Raw genomic sequence first — 26903 nt, 5'->3', positions numbered from 1 at the left:
GACCAAAAATAAACTTCATACGACATCTACTGTCATAAAACTAGATCTGTAATAACGAGACGATATAAAAATAATCACTTCAAGGGATATGTGTGGTTATAATAAAGAACAGTTAGTGATGTGATACAAAAATCACCAAAACTATTGAAAGATACAACAACCTGACTAACTTAAAGCCTTGGTAACAAATAGTAGATAAATCGTAACTGCTGTATAAGCCTCACGGAACACCATTCAAATCCGGCAGTAATTACGTACTTACCTGGAATTGGTTGGAGAATTGTAATCTCACCGTACGGATCTTTGAACCATTTGTTTTTGATCTTTTAAAAATATTTGACCAATATGGTAAGTTTCGTGTTGATAACGTGTTATAAAATAATAAAGCAAAGAACAAGAATATTTGTAGAGAAAGAGAGAAAGAGAGAAAATTCTTATTTCTCTTGTTAGGGATTGATTTACAACGAAGGAGAACCTTTATATTTATAGGGAAAAAGTTATTTGATCCTAAAGTCACTAACCCTAATATTTTTCCTAAAGATAGACATCCATAATAATAAATAATATTTATAACATCCTCTTCCTTCTCCTTCCTTTTTCTCTATCTTATTTTTATGCGCTTTAAAAAATTAAAAGACTCATAGTTGTTATTTTTGTGATTGGTAAATTGGTTTGGCCATGAAAAACCTTGAACAACATAATAATTGAATTTTATTGAGTGTTATCATTGAAGAAGAAGACAAAGTGTGTCTATTGATTTTTTCAGGTGTTAATCTAATTAGGGGTGGTAAAATTAGTCCATGAAAGCACGACCCGCTCAACCTGCTCAAGTTTGGGTCGATCATTAATCTCGCCCAATTATTAGCTCCGTCCTTTACAGCTTATAAAAAGTTGGCTGATATGTAACCCAAAATGAACCACGAGAAATCTTGTCAAAAATATTTTGAAAACACACAATTTTTATTTGATATGTTATTTATAGCCATAATAAAGAAAGAATATAGTTTTAATAGGTACTAAAAATTTATAAAAGAACAAATAAAGAAATTAAAACCTAGTAAGAATTGAGCGGGTTGGATTATGACCCGTCTTTTAGCCCATTACAGCTCAAGTAATTTTCCGGCGGGTCAATAACTCGCCTATTTATTAACTCAAACCATTTTGGCCCGCCAAATTCAGCTCAACCCCCCCCCCCCCCCCCCCCATTTGACACTCCTAATTCTAACCACCGAAAGTTATTGAATTAGAATTAGAAGGTTAAATATCAACTTAAGAGTCGTTAAGAGTTTGATTGAGATTAATTTTGAAACAAAAACGCGTTGGTGAAATTTATATACAAGCCATGACTATGAACAATTTGTACCAAAATTGTGACATTATTTATCCTAGAGTTATGAACAACTATGAATCGCGGCAAGGTAAGTTTTGCCTATCTATTATGTATTTCCGGTAATCCGTTAGTATTTTGTGACATTTCATAGTTACGACACAATTTTGTACTCAAGTCTGAGTAATCTGTTAGTGTCGTAACAAGAAATTTTTTTCATCCATCAAAAGCTTTTAGTGATGCGCTAGATTTTGTGAAGAATTTTTAGAAGAAACTACAAGATAATTCGTACTAAAAATCTGGTGATCTGCCAGAATTTGTGGCGAGGTGAGTCCTTGCTCATTCATCCGAATTTTGGCAATTTGTCCGGATTTGCGAGCAAATTCTAACTTACGAGCTATTTTTGTTAAATTTATTTAAATGAAATCAAAGTTAACTTAATCAGTAAAGGTCAATTTGGGCAAATCGCCCAATTTACTTAGGTCCATATAACTGAGAAATTGAGTAGAAATACTTGGTATTTATTTTATGTCCGAGTTTTACACAATTTTGGTGCCTTACTATATTCAAGGACAAAATCAGAATTGCTTTATTCCCTCCTCTATTATTTTCGCTATTATATGAAGAATCAAATGGCCACGTAGAAGAATATGGAACAATAGATGACGAGGGAAAAGGAGTTGAATAAATAAAATCTTAGAAAAGAGAGTTAGATTAAAATCTTATCATTTAATTTGGTTTAATCTATAATTCTCCGACGCTGACTAGGGGATGCTTAGCACGTTTTCACTCACTTAAGGAGATTTGGTTTTTGTAAGTATCTAAGAGAATTTGTTTTGTCTTCAAACATATAAATATCATAAGTTTTTCAAAAAAATTATAGATTTCATATCTAAATAAGTTCCCATAGATTGAACAGAAAATAGTATTTATGTGTTTAAGAGATTGAGCCGTCTAATCTTGACCGTATCATTTATACTCGAGCAAGAAAAAAAGCATAGTCAAACAAGAAGAAGTCTTTCTTTCATTTAAAGCCAATAAATAAACTATCATGAACCACAAATCTGACATGTGAGTTACATTCAGTCATTAACAAGGCAAGACCATTTGTTTACAGGACAGTTTTTTTTTTTTTTTTTTTATGACAAGGGAACCCGCAGTCGCTACCCTTCGGGTGCGCACAAGGTAAATCCAGCTCCTGTGCAACAGCTCGCAAACCACACAGGAGGGGTGCGCACAGAGTAAATCCAGCTCCTGTGCAATAGCTCGCAACCCACACAAGAGAGGTAACCCGCACTAGGCAAGCCCGGTGCGACGAGCTCGATCCAGAAGGCAAATCCCCTGCTATCGTAGGCAGAGGGTTTTGAACTTGAGACCTCCATTATGAAAGCCCCATGCTCAATCAACTAAGCCGCCTTTGCGGGTTAGATTTTTCTTGTATATTTCTTTTAAAAATCAATCCAAAATATTTTACAAAACCTTTTATTTAATTTTGTGGTGTGTAAAATTCATTAACAGTCTAATTAAAACTGGATACTACAAATAGACTTACTAAAAGTAAAAATACATTTTATAAAAAAATTCTTTACAGTAACACCTGCATCTCAATTTCAAATAAGTTGAAATCTGTTGTATCACATCAGTTTTCATTGCTTTACTTAATCTCAGCTATTATTATCGCCACACCGAATAAATTTTAAATAAAATATATATATTAGAAGTTCAACAAGTTAAAGATCTATTTCCAAACTAATAGATTTCACGTATAGAAATATTTTTCTTCAATTGTATTCATAACTAACAAATTTTACGTTAGATGTCAATCTACTTAACCGTATTTCTTTATTCGGATTTAAGATCAATAATGTGAGCAAACTCATATAGTCAGAGTTAAAAAAAAAAAATCTATTACTAATTAGGGTCATTTGTTACGTGGGATAAGGTGGGATATTATTAAAAAAAATATAAATTATCCGAGATAAATTTATACCTTCAACAAAACAAGAGATACAATTTATCCCAAACTTAATCTTGGATAGCCCATCTTATCCCATTACGCTTAGTATTATTTTATCTCACCTCTCACGCGGGATAAATTAATTCAATAATTATAATTCCGGGATAACTTAATTGACGTACCAAATGACACCATAGTTTCATCATTTTACACACATGCTCTCCAAAAACTCTTCTTTCAAATCAAATTATTTTAGTTAGAAAATTCAAATCCAAATCTAAACGCACATGACTCGTCAACCAGTGATTGATGTAAGCTAAAAGCCTAAAACTGACAAACAGTTTACTCTATCTTTCCCCTTCTCAAACCAAAATTTTCTGAACTCTTTTATTCCCTCTCCACACACACACACACACACACACCCATTTAACAGTTTTCACAAAACAGACAGAGAGCCCAAAAAAACAAACCCAAACATGTCACTACGTCGTTCATTGCTGTCATCACGAAGAAGAATCCTAAGTCGATCTTTTACATTTTCCTCCAAATCCTTCAAAGAATTTAAACTTCCAGAAACTTCTAATAATGAAATTACTCTTCTTAGTAACGGTGATGATGACACGTCATCGTGGTCGAATATGTTGCCGGAGTTGTTAGGTGAGATAATAAAGAGAGTTGAAGCTAGTGAGGACACGTGGCCATTACGTCAAAACGTTGTTGCTTGTGGTTGTGTTTGTAAGAGATGGAGACAAGTTACTGAGGATGTTGTTGATTCTTCTCTTCAGAATGGAAAAATTACCTTTCCTTCTTGCCTTAAACAGGTGAAAATTTACTGTTTTTTTTACCTCAGTTTTTGTTGTTTTGAGAAAGAAAATTAAAATTGGTTTTTTGTGATTTTTTCCCTAATTGGAGGTTTCGAAGAATATAAGGTTGATAGCATTTTTGGTCCCTCAATTATATGTAAATTCTAATTTACGTCCCTGGAATAACCGACTAAGCACATTTAACCTCCAATTACTTGAAATGTGCACGTTTGATCCTTTTTCATATGAATATTCACAAATTTTCAGGCTGGAAAAATTACATTTTTTCTTTACCTCAATTTTTGTTGTTTAAGGAAGAAAATTAAAACCGGTGTTATCTGTGATTTTCCCCTAATTTGAGGTTCAAAGAATGTAATTTTAGGTTGTTTGAGCTTTAATCATTGGCTACTTTGTGAGGAATTTGGTTCATAAATTTTTCACTCAATTTAAGTGGGTTAGTTTGACTGGGCATAAAGTTTTAAGGAATAAAAAGAGACTTTTGAATCTTGTGGTCCTAAATGGAAGATGTGTGTAATGCACTAAAATATCCGTTGAATCTAGTGGTGTTAAACTTGCTAGGTAGGATGTTTGAATTGTCAACTTACTAATTATAGAACGAGGCACTCTTTTTGGGACAGACCAAAAAGGAAAGTAAAACATTTAAATTGGGACGGAGGGAGTAATTTTTTTTCCTCAAGTTTTGTTGTTTAAGGAGAAAATTAAAGTAGGTCTTTTGGTATTTTCTGTGATTTTCCCCAATTGGAGGTTCAAAGAATGTCATTTTAGGTTGTTTGAGCTTTCATCTTTGGCTACTTTGTGAGGAGTTTGGGTGGGTAAAATTTTTATGTTTTTGTATTGTTCTCATTGTTGCATAAGGTTAATTGCTGCGGTTTTCTGATAAGTGAAACACTCAGGAAAGGAAAAGAAGGAAAAATCTGGAGTTGGTATTTTTGAGTGGGGAATGAAATAGGCCTGATTAGAGAGGAATAGAAATAGAGGATTCGTGTAACCGTCCTAATTATTTGGGGTCAAGAGATAGTTGATCATTGTAGTTTTGTAGTCAAGTGAACTTGTGCAATGGACCTGTACCTATGGTACCTCGTGAATTAGTCGAGGTGCACGCAAGCCGGTCCGAACACCATGGTTATCAAAAACAAGCTGTTTGCTTTTGAACTAGGAGTACAATGGGACTTTCTTTCTGAGCTTGTGGATTGTTCCTGTTGGAATGTGTTAGTCTTGGTCAACTTCCTCCATTCTGAACATGATCAACTCTTACAACACAGAGTTTACTGTATGTGCAAAAGGCGTACCGCTACTAGTTCCAATAGAAGAAACAACCCCATGGAAGAAAAAAGGGACTTGTTTTTACTGTTATTTTCGGATACTGGATTTGTTTTAGGGATAATTTCAGCTGAAAGACATATTGTATCTTGATTATCTGTATAATGCGGGTAATTGGGAGCTTATTATACTTCATTCTTGTACTGAAAAATTTCTATGCGTTTGTTCTTTTTATAATTTTAGTATGTTAACGCAGTAGTTAATGATGATTTCCTTCTCCAATTTTCTACTGCAGCCTGGGCCTCGAGAGACTCCTCTACAATGTTTCATAAAACGTGACAAGAAGAACGCGGCATTTTACCTATATCTCGCTCTTTCACCCTGTGAGTTTTTAATTTGACAAATATTATATTTAGGACTTAACCTTGGGAAACAGGCTGCTACATGCAGTAATAGATGTTTGACTTGATGAAAACGCTGGTAGGGACTGTACTTTATGTGGTTGCTTGGCAACTGAATAGTCAATACTCTTTAAATTACCTTTGAATCTTTCTGGGTCAACTGACTTGGTCTGTGTTTTCTCTTTAGACTTTATATCAGCAGTGACTTTTCAACTATACATTTCCTATTGACTTATCAATGGAAGTCTCAATCGTCTATTGTCTACGTGTTGGCACCTATCTTTATCATATTCCCAACTTCCATTCATCAAGATTTGAGATCTTCAATAATCAGTTTTAATATCTTAATCTTAGTTAGAATAGTTAAAAGCACTAGCAAGTTTCTCTGTACTGCTTAGCAGTTTACAGACTCTACAGACATGCACTGTTTTTATGTTCTTTTTAATAAGCATAACATGAAAATTCATCATGACTATTTTTTTTCCACATGTTATTAGGGTGCTTTTAATAAAAGACTGTTGTATTCTATTTTTAACTACTATTTTACGAGAACTATCAGTTTGAAGGATGGTTTGAGCCTGATACTCCAATTAGTCAATTACTAATACAGATGCTGTTTCAAAGACGTATAGTCAGCAGTCGTAATATGTTGCTCTTAGTTAGAGATTTCTCTGTTATTTGAACGTTTTTCTTGGTATTCATCTTTGGCAGCATTAGGGGACCAGGGGAAGTTTCTCTTAGCAGCCCGGAGGCACAGAAATGGTGCTCACATTGAATATATAATCTCTCTTGACGCAGATGATTTGTCTCAGAGAAGTAAGGCGTATGTTGGGAAGTTAAGGTAAAACTTAGTTGACCCCTTAAATGTATTTAGAATAGGAATAGTAATAGTATTGTTAATGACATGGTTTATTAATATAAGAGTAGTATTGAATAGGGTGTATAACTAACACAAGTATTAGTTATACATAGGTTGAAAACACTACCAAACAAGGGATTAAATATTACCAAAGCTAATACCAATGCTATTTTCCCTAATACCTCCTACCAAACAACCCCTAAGAACCATTTAAGGTACTCCCTCCGGATCAAAAAGAGTGTCCACTTAGCCATTTGCACACCCTAAAGAAAATACAAACTCCTAGGCAAAAATAGGTAATTTGACTAAACTAAAATAGGTATTGGAATTTGATCACTTAACACTTAATAAGCGCAATTTTGGAAGAATAAGGTTAATTGTTTCTCGATTTGGTAAGTGGACACTCTTTTTGAACCCAAAAAAAAAAAAAAAGATAAGTGGACACTCTTTTTGATCCGGAGGGAGTAGTACTTCATTAACCTCTTTTTTTGTCTAAAAAAGAAATTCCAAATAGCTTGGTTCATATCTTAGATTTTCATTTGCATACCTTTTTGATGTACAACAACGACAACATACCCAGTGTAATCCCACCGGTGGGGTCTGGGAGGGTAGAGTGTACGCAGACCTTATCCTTACCTCGTGGAGATAGAGAGGTTGTTTCTGAAAGACCCTCGGCTCAAAAAAAACATTTCAAAGCAGTTTGAAATAGGAGCGGCAATAAAGAAGACGTGACAACTAATAAGGAAAGCACTACATAGAATTCTGAAAAAGGAACAGTAACAACATCGCATTAATGCATTAACCTAAGCACAAGAAACACAGGTGGTAACAGAAATCGATAAGAACACGAAACTAAGTAACTACGAGAATAAAGCTAATACTACTGTAAGAAAGTGGAAACAGATAAAATTCCTAAAGTTTAACCCAGAGCATAAACATTTATGTGGATTACCAGAAATCGATAAGAACACGAAACTAAGTAACTACGAGAATAAAGCTAATACTACTGTAAGAAAGTGGAAACAGATAAAATTCCTAAAGTTTAACCCAGAGCATAAACATTTATGTGGAAATTCTTAAATTTCAACAGATATGAAACTTTGAACACGTAATTTCAAACACTATCCAAAAATGCGTAAAATTTAACAGAGAAATCCTGATATACCTGCTCCACATGAAGTCTTGGAAAGTAGTACACTCTCTCTCCAGCCTTTGTAACATCCAATAATGAACCAGAACAGGCCTTCCATATTTCTCGATCAATATTTTGCAAGGAATAAGAAATAATTCTGGCATAGTGAAATGCAACTCTTAAAGGATAATAATTCTGGCTATATTTTTAAGCTATATTTGTGTGAAATATAGTCTTTCTAGTTCCGCAGATCTTGTAACTTTTGTGTCCTGAGTGAACTGAATCATTTTTAGGCTGCCAACTGCTGATAGAACCACTGATGGAATTTTGTCAGTCTTTGTACTTTAAAAAGATTAATTCGGTGCTATGTCTTCTTTTTTTCAAGTATTACAAGTTTACAACATCAAGATATCCAAGTCTCGGAACATAAAATTGTTTGGTATCTAGAAGTTTACCCATCTTTGCTGCCACGTAACTGAGAACACTAATCTTGCCCGTATTTCACAATGAATTAATTTCCTTAGTTATGTGCCAATCGTACTGTTTCCAATCATGCAAACATGGTTAGGTTCAATGGTTATGTTTCTGTGCTAGTTAGTTTTTCATGAAACCATTACTTCAATAGAAATATGTCACATTAACGAGGAAGGAAATGTGCACCTCTATTACCTTCTCAAAAAAAAAAAAAAAATGTGCACCTTTATTATGGATTGCTGTTAAGGAAGTGATGATGCTGGAAGTACGCAGCTGTATCCCCCTTAAGAAAGTGTGCTGGTACCCTTTCATTTAGTGGCCCAGATAAGATTCTTCAAGATAGCCCCATTAATGTTGTTTTTCTGTTAACGTTTTCTGTCTTTGAGGGACGTTAGACATTTGAAAGCTTTACTTGGAGCTTTTTGTTAAGTTCTCTCCTCTCCACCTTTTTTTTAACTAGATTTTCCATTGGGTCCTGTGTTCAATGTTGTTAGCTGGAGAAAGAAATCCTCATTTTTGGCAAGACCTGTGTTTGCTTCATTCCAACGTAATACACTAAAAGCATGTCATGTCACCTATCTCTTGGCAAACGCTTCATTTGTCCTTTTAACTTGCATTTGCCACCTTAATACTTGTATTTCCCTGTCATTACTATAGATATAATTTCGAGTATTCTTCTAGATAAGAGAGAAGAAAAGATGTGTTTTGATTTTCGTTCTTGTTTGTTCCTACATGTTCTAACCTTCAATCCAACTGACAGGTCGGACTTTCTTGGAACCAAATTTACCATATATGATAGTCAACCCCCACACAATGGGGCAAGGCCATCAAGCAGCCGGTCTTGTCGTCGTTTTGCAAGCAAGCAGATTAGTCCCCAATTACCAGCTGGTAATTTTGAAGTGGGACATGTTTCCTACAAGTTTAACCTGTTGAAGTCAAGAGGACCGAGGAGGATGGCATGTTTACTCAAGTGTCCCTGTCCCGGAGAAGCTGTTACGCACAAATCTCAGGATGATACTCCGAAGAAGAAGCAGCCTGGTTCTGCAGAAACCAACTCCACAGTTCTGAAAAACAAAGCTCCTCGGTGGCATGAGAATTTGCAATGTTGGTGTTTAAATTTCCATGGCAGGGTCACCGTAGCATCTGTGAAAAACTTTCAGCTAGTTGCAACGATGGACCAAAGCCAGCCTGGTGGAAAAGGTGACGAGGATACAGTTATCCTCCAGTTTGGGAAGGTGGGCGATGATATTTTTACAATGGACTACAGGAAGCCATTGTCTGCTTTCCAAGCGTTTGCAATTTGCCTGACCAGTTTTGGTACAAAATTGGCCTGTGAATAGATCCTTAAACTGTTGCTAATATGCTTCCTAGTTTGTTTTTTTCTTTTTTCTTTTTGGTTGCACAAGTGACACTTTTTATTTAATCTAGTATTCTCTACTCGTGCAATATTTATAATTTAGTAATGTAGTAGATGTGGAACTAAGTGTAATCTAACCTTTATGAGAATTTCATCGATGTAACAAAAGCTCGATCAATAGCGGAGTTCTCTACTACTATGGTCAATTTCCTCGAACTGCACTCGCGCTCATGTTAGATTTTCTCTTCATCTGTGGAAACTCACCCTTCAATCTTTATATTAACTTAATTCTACGTTTCATTCTGATCATAATTATTGAAAAAGAAGACAATTTGGTTTATCTTGATGGATCCTTGAGAAGCAAGATTGGTTTTTCTAACTCATCCAATTCACCGCGCAAGGCTAATTACAACATTACCACATATACCCACTTACCATAGGGTCTATCTAGCATCATATGAATCTTACGTCTGCAGGCAAAATTTGAAGTTTCATCTGCTACTTCTAGTAAATTTTTGGTAGGGCGTCGACAAAGTCACAAGGAAAGCAAGGAAATCAAACACGATGAAAGATATCGAAAACAGGAACACCTTGACATCATAAGTAGACAAGCTGGCAATACATAATATGAAGGAACAGCGCTCATGCAAAACCATTCCCATATGCCATTTTTTATTTATTTATAAAAGAAACATTTCCATTAGTATAATATTGCAGCATCAAATTATATTCCACACTGCAAAGGGATATACTTTGCATATTCCCATATGCTAATTATGTCTCCCAAGCTCTGATCTGAAAGAATGATGGGAAAATCACACCACACAGAACTGAGAACTTTCTCTAAAGCAAACAGGAAGCACAAGACAAACATCCCGTGCTTAAGAGCATAAACGCCTTATTTTCCATAGAAGTAACACACCCATTTAGCCAAGAGATCCACAACCATCAATCCATACACAGGCGCATAAGCATCGCAGTGGTTATAGAAAAAGGCTTAACAGAAAAAGATATCCATGTACATGACCACAGTTAGGACTGGAACAGAGATTTGAGAAGCCAAAAGGCTGTTCATTTCTTTCCTCTAAGTTTCGCACCAAGAGCTCTCTCCAGTTTAGAGATGATCTGTTGATTTGGAATTGCCTTTCCAGACTCGTACTCCTGGATGATTTGAGGCTTCTCATTTATCAACTGCAAAATAACAAGGATTATCAGAACCATTTTCACACAAATTACGGAATCGGCTACCAGGTACTCTCAATCAGTTATCTTTTTCCCCTTTTCTACTTCCTTTTTAAGTTTTTGGAGGACGGGTGGGAGAAGCGACAAGCGAGACAGGAAAGTGGTATACCTGGGCAAGTTGAGACTGAGTCAGCTTCTTCTCTTGTCGAGCCTGCATGATGGCTTTCTTCAGTTCAGTTGGTACCTTTTGATCTGATAACAAGGTCAAAAATAAAAAAATTACAAGGGAATACTAATCTTAGGAAAAAAGTAAGTTTTGTGAACTCCCTCCGTCCCAATTTATGTGGCACCCTTTCCTTTTTAGTCTCTCCCAAAAAATAATGTTACTTTTCTGTAATTAGAAACAACTTAAACTTTAGAATTCCCCTTTTACCCTTAGTGAAATGATTTATAGCCACACAAATATCTAAGGTTTGTTTTAGACCACATATTTCAAAAGTCGTTCATTTCTTTCTTAAACTTTGTCCCAAGTTAAACAGTGCCACATAAATTGGAACGGAGGGAGTATTATTTTCTGAGGATGAAACACAAATATAAGAGAGTAGAAACAGAGACAGAAGTTAAAACAACTCAAACAACTAACCGGGTCATAAAATAGCAGGAGATTTATCAGAGTGACAGATCTAAAACATATAAAAGATGAGAGAGATCATAAGTGAACTAAAGCTATTAAACAGCTATAACCAGCAATGATACATCACATGCATAAGAATTGGGGATGTTGAATAAAACATTTTCCAGCACGAATGAATAAAGCACACTATGTAAGGTGTTTCTGAATAAAGCAGAATAGATGCAGACAAAGCGATCAAGGATGATTTTCATTTGACAGGGTCGATGTGTTCCCAAAAGCTTATGGGAATTATTTATTGCCAGATTCTCAGACCTTCAGAAAGCATCTTCTTGTCCGACTATTGAAAGTTCAAACAACAACAACAATATACCAAGTGCAATCTAACTACTTGGAAGTTCGAAGAAATTTCAAATTGTCGCAAAAGTAAACATAGTCGCTGATGAAAGTTATGTTTGTGAAACATCAAAAGTAGTTAGCATAGTGCCAGCAAATAATGTAGAGGAGAACAAAGGTAACACCAAAGACCAAAGAACAATTGGAAGCAAGCATGACTTCAATTAAAAGAACACAACATACTCTAAATATGTCATATGCTCATAGAAGCATTCTAATTAAGTCGTAAAAGGTGTTGCTTTAACTTACGAGTCAAATTCTCAGTATCTTCATCAAGTTTCCTGGTGTTCAAGGTTGTACTACTGGAGGCAGCCCTGTTTGTACCAGCAGTAGCTGCAATAGAAGATAGATACTGTAAGCACGGATTATCCCTCCAAAATAAATATACATAAGTTTACAATAGGAAAAACAGGCAACATAGAAATTGAAAAGGAATGGAATCTGGATGATTCAACTCACAAACAAACTGATTGAAAAAAGGGGGCAGGGGAGCCAGGGTGTTGGTAAGCCCAAAAGAGATTATTCTATAAAGCTCATCATATTGCCATCCAAGGACACTCATATTTGTAGAAGTTTACACACTAACAACAACGAATATATCAACAATGACGAAATGTTAGATATGAGCCATCAAACATCTCACCTCCACAAAATAGGGAATTCATTTCCATTCACACCTAACGGTTTTCTAGTTGCCAGATTCAGCTATAGAATTCCAATTTCAATGAATAAGGGCAAGAACTTTTAGGTTTCAAATGAGAGAAAGTAGCATGACACGATACTACAAGGACTGAATGTTCTAATATGGAACTCGTCCCAAAGGACATTCTACCAAAATCGATGAGGACTTGCTGAAAAGACATCCACGAGACATGAAAAATTCAATATACTCGATATCAATTAGTTGAGATGAAAGCGTAGTGCTGCAACATTACATCAGATTTGTGTTTTCCAAGAATTGTGTTAGTTTGACCCACATTTGTGTGCCAGTTTATGGATGAGTGCAATCTAGAGAACCTCTAGCTATATAAAAATATCCATAAATGCAAAAATTGAGTATCTAAATCGAATGGGCCAAAAGAGCACAAAAGATACATAGAGGCGTGGTTGTAGTTTTCATTTATTTTCTTCCAATTTCTGTAGGGAAACAGAGAGGAAAAGTCAGACGCATTTAGCAATATACTTATACTCAGCTTTCCTAGTTATGAATGTAGGCAATAATATGGAAATTGTACTGGCATGGGAAGGATGACAATATATTTCAATTGACACAAACTTAAGCAGAAAAACAGTTACAACAACATACACAGTGTAACCCCACATGTGGAGTATGGGGAGGGTAAGATGTATGCAGACATTACCCCTACCTTTGTGGGGTAGACACGCTGTTTTTGATAGACCCTTGGCTCCAAAGAAATGTAATCAAAGCAGGATAGAAAGAAAAAATGTGACAGCACAAATAGCAAACAAAACAAAGTACTCCAAGTAACAAACAGGTAGCAATAAAATTGAAGAATAAGATACTATGTGAATACTAGGTAAGACTGCTAAATAAGTAGCTGATTTTCATGAAAATCAACAAATTTAATTATCAGATGAACCCATATAAATGCTTGGAATAGCATAAAATAGGCACGTACACCAATCAATCAAAAGATAAACACGTAGAAACAACCGATTAACCTAATAATAAAAGAAAATGAAAACCCTAGCTGACGGAATTAATAAAAATTGAGCAATCCCAGGAAATAATAACATGCGACCGCAAGCACATACACACAGAAGCACGAAGAACGGCAATAATACAAGAGCAAGCAATAAGAATCAGCTAAAAATCATCATTGAAATAAAAATCAACAGATTAAATGAGCAACGGAAGAAATGATCAATATAAAAAGGTGATTATAAAATCAATTTACGCTAATATCGTTAATTAGAACAACATCACATATGACGTTGTATGGATAAAAAAAAAAAACAAAGCAGCAAGTATACACAAATATGGGCTAAACCTGGTAACAAACTCAAAATATGGGCTAAATCATGTAAATATTTTCTGCCAGTAGACAAAGAGCGTAATGTTATCCAAAATGAAAACCCTAGCTGACAGTATTGACATATATACGTCTTTCAAAGGACAACAAATTAGAACTACGAACAGAGAAATAAAAATAGAGAAATCGCAGGTAAAATAACATGCAAGCAAGCTAAAAATCAACAGATTATAAAAGCGAGCAATCAAATAAAATGATTAACATATAAAAGGTTATTACAAAATCAATAAGGCTAATATCGTAAATTAGAACACCATCATATACGGCGTCGTTGTGAGGATGGAAAAAAAACGTCCCTACAAACAGAGCAATCGCAAGAAATTCAACAGATATTATAAAATTGAAAAATTAGAAACAACGACGTCATATATGACGTCATCATATGGATGAAAGAAAGAAAAAAAAAACGAACATTTTCGAATGGTTTCGATCTCGGCGCCGGAGCGACGGGCGGCGTTAACGGCTTTCTCATCCTTACGGGCGGCGGCGGTGGGGGCTTTTTTGCGGATGACAACCGGTTCCCAGTCTTGTGCAAAACCTCCACTCATCTTTTTTTTCTTCTGTGAAAATGAAAATAATGATATCTCTCTCTTTTGCTTCTGTTTCGCTTTGTTACTACGCTCTTTCAATAATGGAATGGAATATGTGTGCTTTTAGTGTGTTTATATAGAACCTAGAGGGATATCTAGGGCACTGTTTGGTTGCGGATTATGGTCTATCCGAATTGCTCTTTTTAATATTCTTTTTTTTTCTTTACTTTTCCCCCATTGGAAGTTGTAGACAGTAGTCATTTTTATTCCTCCTCTTCAATAGAGTCGGTTTATTCCTTTTATCTTTCTTTTTTTCTTTGGTACATGTTTATTCCTTTATCTTTTTATTTTGTAGTCCTTTCGTCTCAAATTATCTGTCCTAATTACTAAAAATAATTGCTTCAAATTATTTATCGTTTCAGAAATTTAAGGCATAACTAATTATTCTTCCCCCATTTTGCTCTTAGTAGATGTTTTTTATTTGGGTAAATCAAGGGTTCTCATTTCATAGTTAACTAGGTGACAATGCCACGGGCAACACCAGATACAGTTGTAATAACAGTTACAAAAACCTCCGAAAGATCATTCCGGGAATGTCTGTTAGCAAAAATTACATTAGGAGCATTTAGGTTACAAAAGGATCTAGCATATGTAGTTCCTTACATGTCTGCCCAAAAACTACTAGTATCACCCTCTCTTCAAAAAGCTTTCTTCTTGCTCCTTCTCTGGCCAGCGCATCAGCTACTGAGTTCTGCTCCCTGTAGCCATGTCCTACTGTTGGATTCCCCATCTTCTCTATCAAGCACCTGTATTTAAGGATCAAAGGAGTATAAGTGTCATGGCTATGCTCCAGGATACTTAGTGCCTCAGTCGAGTCGCATTCCACTTCTAGGGGAAAGAATCCCTGCTCATGGGCTAGCTTCAATCCCTGCATTAGAGTTGTTAGTTCTGCATGAATAATAGAAGAGTTTGACAGTCCTTTGGTTCCAGTTTCCACTGCTGTTTCTAATGATTCCCCCAATCCCTCTTATTCCTGTTTTTTCATGAAAGGTTCCATCGGTGTTAAGTTTATAGAAGCCTTTTTCTAGGGGATTCCATTTAACATTGATAGTGACTTTGTTGCTAGGTATACCAGGGTTTTTTTATAAGCAAGTTATATTCTAGGGCAGCATTGATGGTAGTGGTGTAACTAACAGGGTTGTGGAGGTGATTGAAATGGTTTATATTTCTATTGACCCAGATGTTCAAGTGTTGTACTGCTTGTTTTTTATGATGTCCCATGTGGCTTGCCAGCTACTGGGGACAAAATTGATCATGTTGCCTTCAGAGTCAGTGGAGGCCTTAGCACATACTTCATTCCAGAAGGAGGTAACAATAGGGCATTCAAAGAAAATTTGCTTCATGGATTCATTTTGTGCATTACAGAGCTGACAGGTGTTGGGGATGGGTATTCCTATAGAGGAAAGAAAGTTGTTGGTTGGAAGTTTGCATGGTTAAAGGTCCACATGAAAAATTCAACTTGTTAGGGACATTGAGTTTCCAGATCCAATTGAAATCTTTAGTATCCTACTGGGTGGTTCTGGTAAAGGAGTCAATGATGATATAGGCAGATTTGATAGTGAACTTACCACTACTATGGAGGTTCTATGCAATGGTGTCATCCTTGCTAGAGTTAGCAAGGATAAAGGCATTCTGAATTGCCTCAACGATGTTAATGGGGAGTTCAAAAGGGATAAGGTGAAGGTACCAACTATTGTCATGATAAACATCAGCAATTTTTAGCTTATCTATACCTAGGAGAATGGGGCCAAGGATGCAACTTCTAATGGTTCCTATGCTAGGGATCCAATTACTATGCAAGAAGTTAGTACCCCTACCATTGTGGATGACATTAGTGATTCATTTGCTACAAGTCTTCCATCCTTGGAGGATGGCTTTCCAATTTGGAGTGGATTGTTTTAGGATTTTGGCCCATTCTACAGTGCTTAGCAATGAGGATTGAGGCCCAATTGGAGTTGGGGTTTTAAAGTAATCTCCAAGCAAGGCGGGCTAGCAGGGTCTTGTTTTTTTATTCAGCTTTTTGGATTCCCATGCCCCTTTTTTCTTTTGGTAAGGTGATGGTATCCCATCTCACTAGGTGTATCTTTTTCTTCTCAGAGGTGGTTCCCCAGATAAAGTTTCTTTGGGCTCTACTGATGTGTTTTGTGACAGTGCTTAGGAAATCAATGTACTGCATGACATAGTTTGGGATGCTGCTGAGGGTAGCTTTAGCAAGGGCGGTCCTTCCTACCATATTCATGAACTTAGTTTTCCACCAAGTTCCACCAAGCTATTATATTATTAAGGTTATCAATGATGTATTGAAAGTCAACATTAGTGAGCTTGTTATGGAATATGGGGAATCCCAAATACTTCTCAAAACTGTCACTCTATCTGATACCTAACATGGAGGAGATGTTTCTTTTGGATTCCAGGGTGGTGTTAGAGGAGAAGACAACCTTAAACTTAGAGAAGTTAATCTTCTGTCCTGACTTTGTACTGAAGATGGCAAGGGTGTCCATGATGGTATTGACATTCCTGTTGTTTACTTGGGCAAACAGAGTAAGGTCATCAGCAAAAAACAGATGTAAGATTTTGGGGCCTCCAATCTACTTATTGAGATGGGAGTCCAGTTTTTTTAAGAGACTTTCTGTTCAATATTCCTGGAGATAAGTTTCATACACATGATAAAGATATAGGGTGACATGGGATTCCCCTGTCTGATTCCTCTGGTGGGCTAAAAGGGTGGTGTATTCCCACCATTTACCAAGATAAAGATGGAACTGGTGCTGATGCAGGACATGATGATATTGGAGAGGTTTGGTGGAAAGTCAAAGAAAGAAAGCATTTCTTTTATGAAGGACCATTCCAATCTATCAAAAGCTTTTTCTATGTCAATTTTTAGTATCATGTTGGAATTCCTCTCTTTTATGGACTTGAAATGGGAGATGTATTCTCGGACAATTATGGTATTATAAGAGGCTCTTCCATTGGACAAGAAACTGGCTTGACTGGGCCCAATAATGTTAGGGAGGTGGGGTTTGATTATGTTAACTATGATCTTGGTGATGAGCTTGTACATGGTGTTACAAAGCCCAATCGGCCTGAAGTTTTTGAGGATAGAGGCATCAGAGGTCTTGGGAATGAGACAAAGGAGCGTAGAGTTAACTTCAGGGTCCATTTTTCCAGAGGAATAAACTTTATGGCAAAAGAAAGTGACTTGGATCTTTACAAGTTCCCAGTACCTTTGGTAAAAAAAAATGGTGGAGTCCATCAAGCCCAGGTGCTTTTTGGGCTTAAATGAAAAGAGGGCTTTTTTTATTTCACTATCCCTAAGTGGTGAAGAGAGACTAGTTGCAGCAACTTGGCTTAAAATGTTGCCTCTAGGGTTTTCTTGACCAGTGACCCTAGGGGAGGAATTGAGCTCAGACTTATAGAGATTTGAGTAGAATTAGAGGATTTGAAGGTTAATAGCCTGCTAGTTATGGATCCACTCTCCTACATCATTCCTAAGGGCCAGGATTTTGTTTTTTCTTCGTCTGTTAAGAGTGGTGAGGTGAAAGAAGTTGGTGTTAGCATCACCTGCAGCTAGCCAATTAATCCTAGATTTGAAGGCCCAAAATTCTGCTTCTATTCTAAGGATTTCACTGAATTCTTTGGTGAAGGTTACCTCCAGATCTAGCAGGAAGTTGTTTAGGTGATAGTTAGGAGAACTCTGGATGCCACTGATTCTGGCAAGATTTTTTTTTTCCTAGCAAAAATGTTTCCAAAGGTATGCTTATTCCAAATGGTGACATCTTATTGAAAAGATTTAGTGGTTGTGCACAGGGGGTTTCCTAGCCAAAAATTGTTCCTGATAAGGTTCAACTCAGGGTGGTTACACCACATGGTTTCAAACCTGAAGGGTCTGTCATTGGTCCTATGATTATTATTGGCTAAGGAGACTAACAAGAGGCAGTGATCAGAGTGTAAACATTTAATTGAGAGATATTATAACCTAGATATAAATAAGGGTAAATTGGTCAAATACTCCTAAATTAATTAATATTATTTCTTAAGGGGCGGGTAAAATAATAAAGCGACATAGAATTTGAGACGGAAGGAATACATGTTTAATCCTTTAGTCTTTTTTTGGGTAAATGTTTATTCCTTTATCTTTTTTTGGGGGGGGGGGGTGTGGGGTGTGGGGGGGGGGGGGGGGTGCATATTTATTCCTTTTATCTGCTCAAATAGAAGATTTTATATAAATTGGTGCCCCTATAACTTACATTTACGTATTTAACAGAGAGAAGGGAAATTTAATTTATGACATTGTAGTTCAACTGCTTTTATGTGTTGGGTCTTGTCTTTCCATGCTGTTTTATCATGACTTTTTTGCTCTTGTTATTTCTCATTTTCGCATTGCTTTGATTTGTTTGTCGGTATCTGACTTTTTTCCCTTGCTTTCTTTTGAGCCGAGGGTCTTTCGGAAACAGCCTCCCTACCTTCCAAGGTGGGGGTAAGGTCTGCGTACACTTAACTGTAACACCCCGTATCTTAGAACTCATGTTAGACTCGTATCGTTAGAGTTTTAGCAACAATTTTTTTTAAAAAAAGTTTGTACATATTACGAAAGTGGTTGACCAGCCTATTTCGGGCACCCGTAACTCCTTGATTAGTTGATAATTTGAGAAAGCTTAAAACATGAAAGTTGTAGCACTTTGAAATAGATTTACAATGGTATCTTGTGGAGCTCAAACAGAGTTATGTGCTAAGAGTTATGCCTATTTTACTAACGCTGGTTAGAGCAGAATTTTCAGATTTTGAGTTACATTTTTTAGCCTTTTCCTACTCGAATCCAGACTCCCTATTTTATTATTTTATGAAGCAAAAACGTCCATAACACTATTATAAACCCTAGAGACTATTCTTTTCTCTCTACCTCCATCCCTAAAGAACCTAGGCACTTCAATCTTTCAAGAAACTCATTCTTGCAATCAAGAAAAATCAAGAAACCTTCAAGTATTTGGTTTGACAATCTAGTTTTCTAAGGTTTCCTCCAAGGTAAATATTTTAATCAAGAACCTTTGAATTCTATAAGATTTATAATTTATAAAGACCAGAATAAATCCATCCATCCCATTACCCTATAAAAAATCAAGAGTTGTAAAAAGTTGGAGAAAACTTTAGTATTTTTCTGTTGAGTTTCATCCGACCAGCCGTATTAATTTGGTGTTTCCCGATAATCTATCCGTTGGATCGAGCCCAAATTTTAACTTAGTGTTCATAACACATAAGTCTAAAATATGAATGGTGGAGATTGGATTTGTAGGTCCGGAGCAGTACCCTTTGAGCCACGAACATTAGCTACGAAAATCAGTAAAAACTCTCTTCTCAAGGTTTCCAAATTCAAAGCTTTTGGAATTCTTCTTCAAAGATTCAGACTTTTCTTCAAGTTTTGGAGCGATTAAGGTATGTAGAGTTACTATCTACGTGTGAGAACATCATTGTTCTTCCCCACGCCTCATATTCCATAAATTAGGATTCTCTACGAAAACTAGGGTTTCTAGACCATGCTCATGATAATCCTAGATCTATGTCCATGATTATATTATGTATGAATTGTTATAGTTCCATCATTGAGTTCTTAATATTTCTTTATGATTATTAAGAATTTGTCCGTAATCTATGAAAACCCCATATATCTCATTCCATGGGTTCAGGCATGCTAGTTTATGATATATTATGTTATTTTCAAGAAAATACTATACATGTTTTACAAGTTCATGCAAGCAAGCTATAATTCATGATATCCATGTACAAGCAAGTTATATTCATGAAAATCATGGGCAGCAAGTGCCACTTATTTTACATGTACATGTTTTTTGAGATTTGCTTAGTTAACCGAGAAGTCTCATATAGCCCGAAACTACGTAGCCACTGTAGGATAAAGGTTGTCAGCAAGGAGACAACACCTTCATTATACAGTTTGGATCCTTACATACTTATTATTACTTAAATCTCATATTCCTGTCAAGATATGAGTGTTTTGTTGGTAGGACGCAAGTACCAGATCATGTTGTCGGTTATACTATAACACTCCCCATGTTACAAGCAGTTATATATACATGTATTTCCATTGATTTACTGTTTTCAGACTTTACTTATATGTATTCATGTTCATGTCCAGGTTTTCAGTTTCACATCTTATCATGTTATTTCATGTCCCATGTTATTTCTTTCAGTTGTTTTACATACCGGTACATTCAATGTGCTGACGTCCCATTTCTATTGCCCGAGGGCCTGCATTTCACGATGCAGGTATTGATTGACAGGACAGCAAATTTGCTCGTTAGGACATTCCTCGTATCAGCTTTTGGTGAGCCCCATCTCATTTGGGGTTGTGTCTTTACTTCTATTTATGTCAGTTATGCATTTAAGGTATGCCGAGGGCCTTGTCCCGGTGAACAGTTTAGCAGACAGATTCGTGTCAGAGGTTTCATAGACTAGTCAGTTGTCATATTTAGTTGAGTTGGCCTTAATGGCTACATTACCATAATTCCGCATTCATGATATAATAATAATAATAATAATAATAATAATAATAATAATAATAATAATATTTTCAGACTTATGATTATTGAACTTCATATTTTCACAATTCATGCATGTTTACTTTATATTCCGCATCAGTTCATGTCCCATGTAGACTCAGCAAATCCTGTGGTTCACTCGGTCACATGCAGCAAGACACCGAATGCCGTGTTACGCCCAGGCCATGGTTCGGGACGTGACATTAACCCTCCCCAAACCCCACACGGTGGGATTCAACTGGGTATGTGGTTGTGGTTGTTGACATTGTAGTTCAAATTAGGACTTCTCGACTGCTAGACTATCCATTAGGGACAAACCACTACAAACTTAAATTGTGATTCCTCAACTATTATAAATCATTCATTTCGGGCTTGAAAAGATCTTTTCTAATCAGAGTTGCCTCACTCTATATTCTGAAATTACAATCATTTTGAAGATATCATACAATATTCTTTAGAAGTCACATTATACGTCAAAATATTGCTTAAGAAACAATAAAATGTTTAAAAAGAGACTTAAAATTTGCTGTTACGGAAACCATAAAAGATCAATGCGCACTTGCTCGTCCCGACCAACCACAGTAGTCAATCTTTTTTCTTTCCATCGGATAATAGGGGTAGACAACCTGTTAATAATTTCACTATCCCACCGGATACATGCTATCTTTCACTAGCACTGAAACATTTAAATCAATTGTTGTCAATGCCAAATCGACGAGATAAAAGAAACAATGATGTCATTCGATCAACTAATATGTCTCTTTAACAAAGTAGTCACCTAGATCACAGACCAAGCGTTGTTTCTCATTCATCTAAGAGAGGTTTTCCACCTGAATACAAAACTATATACAACTAAGTCCCAACTACATGCATCTAAACAAGCAAAAGTAGAAATTAAGACATGACCTAGATTAGAACAAGACATCTCAAATACAATCAGCATCTTGAGACATTAAAAGCCATTTCACCAACTAACTGTGTAACTCCTGAGACTTGTCATTTGTGATTTTTATGTGCGTCATCATCCTTCTGACTTTCTTTTTCTTCTGTTGTAACAACAGGACACTCCTTGGAAGGTTCCTGGATGACATTAAACCAGGATGGAGTTTAAAAGTAAGTATATAAGGGATATAATTTGTCCAAAAGAGAAGAGAGAACTAGAGGTTGGGTCAAGATACAAGTAGCATGATGCAAAAACAAGAACTTTAGGCAGAAAATTATCTTCTTAGTTAGCAGAGATTGGGGAGTAGCACATCAATTCCCATGAATACACATCCTAATGTGTGAACTAGGCAAAATCTACCAAGTAAGTCACATGGTGATGTGATTTATAAAACACGTTCAGATGCTTTTAGATGTCTCTTTGATAGGTGATAGGTAATTTTTAGATATACTTGATTGTTTAGCAAGTTTAGGAAGACTTCGTGGATGGAGGACGAATGGATGCAGCCCATGAAAAAACAAGAAGAATATGCGAATAAGACTACAAAATGGCAGTTAGTAATTTCTGCCTAGGTTATCTGGATTTTTTTTTCTTCTAAAAGGTCCATCAAAGTCTTAAAACTAATCTTCTTCCTCACAAGCATACTCACAGGTCACCTTCCTACACGTTTTTACCTTCTTTATTTGCAAACCTGGACATTCTTTAACCAAACAGACCAGATTAGAACCAAAGGTTTAAAAAACACCTCTCTCCAGGGCTCATTTACTTTGTCCTTTTAATTTTAATCAGGGCTGCATCAATCAAAATTGACACTTCCGTGTAACCATCACACAGTTGATTCCTGGTAATACTAAAGCAGATTGGAACTTATTGTTAGTGATAAGCAATCCTCTATACATCAAACTAAGGTATAGTCATGTTCAAATTTTTTGACAACAGAAATACTTGGTTCCTGGAAGAATAGAGCAGATCTCCACCCCAAGACAAAGCAACTAATATTTGCGTGATTTAGGACATGAATTTCTTGATTTTTAGGAAGAAACAAAAGAGAAGAGTTATAATTTTGGTTTGAAATATAAATTGGACGAGAAAAAGTACTATAACCATTATTATTTTTAATGAAATAGTGTATAAAACATTTTACTTGGACGAGATAAAGCACTATAGACATTAAACTTTTATAGGTACATATAATATGTTGAAAATAATTGAGAAAATGGTTGTTGCTTTACCTTTCACATAATAACAGTGACATATTTCATAGACAGATAAGAGTAGGTAAATAAATATTGGATAGCAACCTAGTAGGGGATATCCATGACACATTCTCTGAAGAAGTAAAAGACACGAAGTTTTACCACGCAATCAGCTGCACCCTCTGCATTCCCTTTCTGCGTTTCAAGAGTAAGATAGCTGAGATCTTCCAAGAGTCCATCAACACCAGCTTTGCTTTTGCTCTCATAATTCTTCTAAAACAAGATACAAGCCAATCGAATGGTGTGAAATTCCAGCTCCATAATAATCATAGCATAGAAGTAATATAGAGATATCCACAGGAAAAAAATTGAAAAGAAGATACACAAGCCCAGAAACTTCACCGGACAACCCCTGAACACCACCCCCCACCCCCACTGAATTCTCTTTTAGTGTTTCCATAATTCCACTGCTGAGATCTTCACAACTTCCGTTAGCAACGGCGTCAACTGAATTATGCAAAAGATAAAATACAGTAACATACATGCAACCCCAGACACACGACACTACCAAGCAGGAGATCTCCATGGGTCAAAAACTCACCACACAGTTAAAGACCCCCTCTGTGTTCTCTTTGGTTGTTTCAGGAGTACCTTTGCTGAGATCTTCCAAGCTTCTATCGGCAGTGACTCCACTTGAAGAATTGTGCTAAAGACAAAATACAGGTCAGCTAGCACTTAGCATAATCTCATTCAATATTTTTATGAACTTTAGACACCAAACGAACCTCTAATTCTGCGGAGCCACCATCTTTTCCTTGTTTCCTTTCATCAATCAAAGACAATTTCGACAGAGACGCTTCAGTATCGCTGATACTTACAGAGTTTGTGGATTTGCATTGACCAGTCAAACAATTTTCACCACCATCATCTGCGTTCCCCTGCATTATGTCAAACTGATAAAATATTGGCTTCGCATGGCAAGGTAATGACTTGAGAGCAATATTTTTTCACTCTGCTTGACATAAGTATTATGATAGCACTAAACTTGTACATATGGGACATAAACTTATCAACAACAAAGTGACTTCATCCAAAAAAAACTTAGTAACAATGAAAAGAATAGTAAAATCCACTATGCCTCCCCTCCTTGTTCCCACTGTTTAAACAATGTCAGCATCTTGATATGTGACAGTCCATCTATTTATTTGGGGATGGTTTATAATTAATGGTGTGTTTTGGTATGGAGGATTTCCATTTTTCCCATGTTTGCTTGGTCAAACTGTTTTGAATACATTTTCTCTAATGAAAGTAGGAAAAACAAGTTCCATAAGTAACATTCCAAGTCCATTGTCTCCTCCCAGCCCACCCAACGCCCCGACCCCCTCCCCTTGACCATCCCACCCCGCCACCGCCGAACCCCACTCCTCACCCCATAGTGTTTTGCTAGATTACATAAAAATGTTCTTGAGATAATATTTTATTTGTTTACTTAACAAACATTAGAAAATAAGTAAAAAAATCCACTTAAGGAAAACATTTTCCTTCATACCAAAGACACCATAAATTTGCCTCAATCCCAAACTAATTCAGTTGCTATTTCTAAGTCCAATTAAAACCAATACCAACAGTAAATATTTACCTTATCACTAGCAGAAATCACAATAGCAGGCAGCTTATTAACATCCCAACCAAGAATTTCACAAACAACCTTACAATAAGCCCGATGAGCCCGTCTTTTCGATGTCTTAGCAATACTTATAGCATGCTGAACAAGTGACGCACAATCCTTAAACCTTTTCCACCCTTTCTCCTTAACCCCACAACAAACGAGACAACAAAACACACCACCACTCTCCTTATTTTCCTCATAATACATCCTCAACCCATCATCCTCCTTAAACAACTTAACAAAAAAATCATAATCTTGAAAACCCTCATCCACATTTTGGAAATAAACAAGTCCATCTTCACCTATATACTCAGAAAACTCTTCATCATCGTCTTGGCTTAGTGTTGAGTTTAAGTATTTGGAAACTGTGAGTAATGCTGGGAGTTGAGCGTTGTTTGCGGCTTCATCTTGAGGGGTTGGTAAAGGGGTTTGGAGTTTTGATTTTGTACTGTCGTTTGGCCATTTGGTAGCCCAGCTTGATGATTCAATGATGGGTTTACAGGGCCATTCGTTGGTACCGGAATCTTGAAGTGGGTCGGAATTTTCGAGGTCATCTTGGGTTTTCCAGGCCATTTTTGCTTTCACTGTAGGAGAGGAGTGTTGGTCTTGGGGAGTCCTACGCACTATAGTGGGGAGGTAGACCACTTTTTGAATTGAAAAATGGGAATTGTTTAGACAATAGACGTGGGCCTGACGGGTCATTTGGGTACCCTGATTATAAAAGTAAGGCTTAATACCTAATAGGCCCTTAAAAAAGTGGGTAATTTGAGAGTATTTGGGATTTTCATCCAAATATGATAATAAGTGTGAAGTTTGAAGATAGTAAGAATATTTTTATTAATTTTCACTAACGAAAGATATATTTAACTAATAAAATAAAGTAGAGAATATATTTGATCCTTTTCCCTAATTTAAGTATCTAATAACTACGTAAAAACATGCAAATTTTGTCTGAATTTGAAAGTGGGTTGGAATTTTCGAGGTCAAATTGGGTTTTCCAGGCCATTTTTTGTTTTTTGATTTGTTCAGCGGAGGGCTGAAGGGGCAAGGGCGTGCTATAAAGTGCTGGTCTTGGGGGGTCCTACACTCCTACAGGTGTACAACTTTCGAATTAGAAGGAAAATTATTAAGAAAACGGGTAAGAGTGGAAATGTCCTTAAACTATGTGAAGCTTAATAAAAATGTCCCCTTTAGTTGCTAGGTTAAAAAATGCCCATATGTTTAACATTTTGGTCTAAAAGTGCCTCTATTATTTTTTAAATGGAGAAAAAAAATATCATTTTTCTATTTGTATTGTTTCTTTTCATTTAAACACATTTTCTCCTAATAATAATCTTATTTTTAAAGAATCATTTTCTTGTTTCTTTGTCTTTTAAAATTCCTTTAACTAACAAAAAAAAGTGAGAAATAATATTGTTTTCTTCTTAATTTTGTTTTTCAGATAAAATAGAATAGTCTCATATACTTTTTTTACACAATATTTTTTTAGTAAATCTAGAACACACCACTTTTATACTTGACTGGCTTTTCAAAAATATATCTATCTCATGGCCATTATTTGACCATTCATCTATTTAATCTGGTATGGCATTAAGCAAGTTGCTTCTTCAGCGAATATGAGATAAACTGAGAGGTTGTGAAAAGAGAATCATAGCAAGTTATATTCTCAATGAGAACGATAAGAAATCAAATGAGCATTTAAGCTTTGACTCAATTAGTCTGGGATATATCCAATCCGATCACCATTAAAACTATTCTCGAAAATCGTATAAGTATCTAATCCAATTACTGGTAGGTTAAAGTGTACAAATATTCGATATTGGGACCACCATTTAAGTCATATTCGCAACGTATAAAAAATTGTAAGTCTATTCATTTCGGAATAATTTTCGACATGATATGTCTGGAGTTTCATATGTATGGTGCTTAAACGAATATGACTAAAGTCCAATATTTTTGTTAGAACTTCAAACATATATAACTAAAGTTCAACTTATTTTACTTTAACTATGTGATTGAATTTAGTCTTTTGAATTTATCAATTTTTGCGTGATGTTCATACGCGTATTATTGAAGCTTTAGCTATTTTTTTTTATCTAA

General features: G+C 35.9%; 3 protein-coding genes across 5 annotated transcripts; 1 reads left to right on the top strand and 2 right to left on the bottom strand.

The window, feature by feature from the left end:
• Positions 1 to 3568: 3568 nt before the first annotated feature.
• Positions 3569 to 9790, top strand: LOC132618649 (tubby-like F-box protein 7). Its single transcript, XM_060333671.1, has 4 exons — positions 3569 to 4105; positions 5664 to 5751; positions 6481 to 6610; positions 8995 to 9790. Exons 1-4 carry the CDS (start codon positions 3761 to 3763, stop codon positions 9572 to 9574), a joined length of 1143 nt encoding a protein of 380 aa, XP_060189654.1. The 5' UTR covers positions 3569 to 3760; the 3' UTR covers positions 9575 to 9790.
• A 446-nt stretch (positions 9791 to 10236) lies between these two features.
• On the bottom strand, positions 10237 to 14573 carry LOC132618650 (multiprotein-bridging factor 1b-like). Its single transcript, XM_060333672.1, has 4 exons — positions 14267 to 14573; positions 12050 to 12133; positions 10943 to 11025; positions 10237 to 10782 (listed from the first exon to the last, which is right to left on the bottom strand). The coding sequence occupies exons 1-4, from the start codon at positions 14400 to 14402 to the stop codon at positions 10663 to 10665; spliced, it is 423 nt and encodes a 140-aa protein (XP_060189655.1). The 5' UTR covers positions 14403 to 14573; the 3' UTR covers positions 10237 to 10662.
• Positions 14574 to 21715: 7142 nt separating this feature from the next.
• On the bottom strand, positions 21716 to 25493 carry LOC132618131 (uncharacterized). Of its 3 annotated transcripts, none has more exons than XM_060333199.1 (5): positions 24774 to 25493; positions 23920 to 24087; positions 23736 to 23840; positions 23297 to 23404; positions 21716 to 22075 (listed from the first exon to the last, which is right to left on the bottom strand). In XM_060333199.1, the coding sequence occupies exons 1-5, from the start codon at positions 25374 to 25376 to the stop codon at positions 21992 to 21994; spliced, it is 1068 nt and encodes a 355-aa protein (XP_060189182.1). In that variant the 5' UTR covers positions 25377 to 25493; the 3' UTR covers positions 21716 to 21991. The 3 variants fall into 3 exon arrangements, with proteins under 3 accessions (XP_060189182.1, XP_060189181.1, XP_060189184.1); XM_060333198.1 differs by having other exon boundaries at positions 23297 to 23407; positions 24774 to 25492; XM_060333201.1 differs by having other exon boundaries at positions 23297 to 23407; positions 23920 to 24072; positions 24774 to 25488.
• Positions 25494 to 26903: the final 1410 nt, after the last annotated feature.

Source organism: Lycium barbarum, chromosome 11, assembly GCF_019175385.1.
Source record: "Lycium barbarum isolate Lr01 chromosome 11, ASM1917538v2, whole genome shotgun sequence".
Taxonomy (NCBI): Eukaryota; Viridiplantae; Streptophyta; class Magnoliopsida; order Solanales; family Solanaceae; genus Lycium; species Lycium barbarum.
This window is presented reverse-complemented; position numbering and strand designations above follow the sequence as displayed.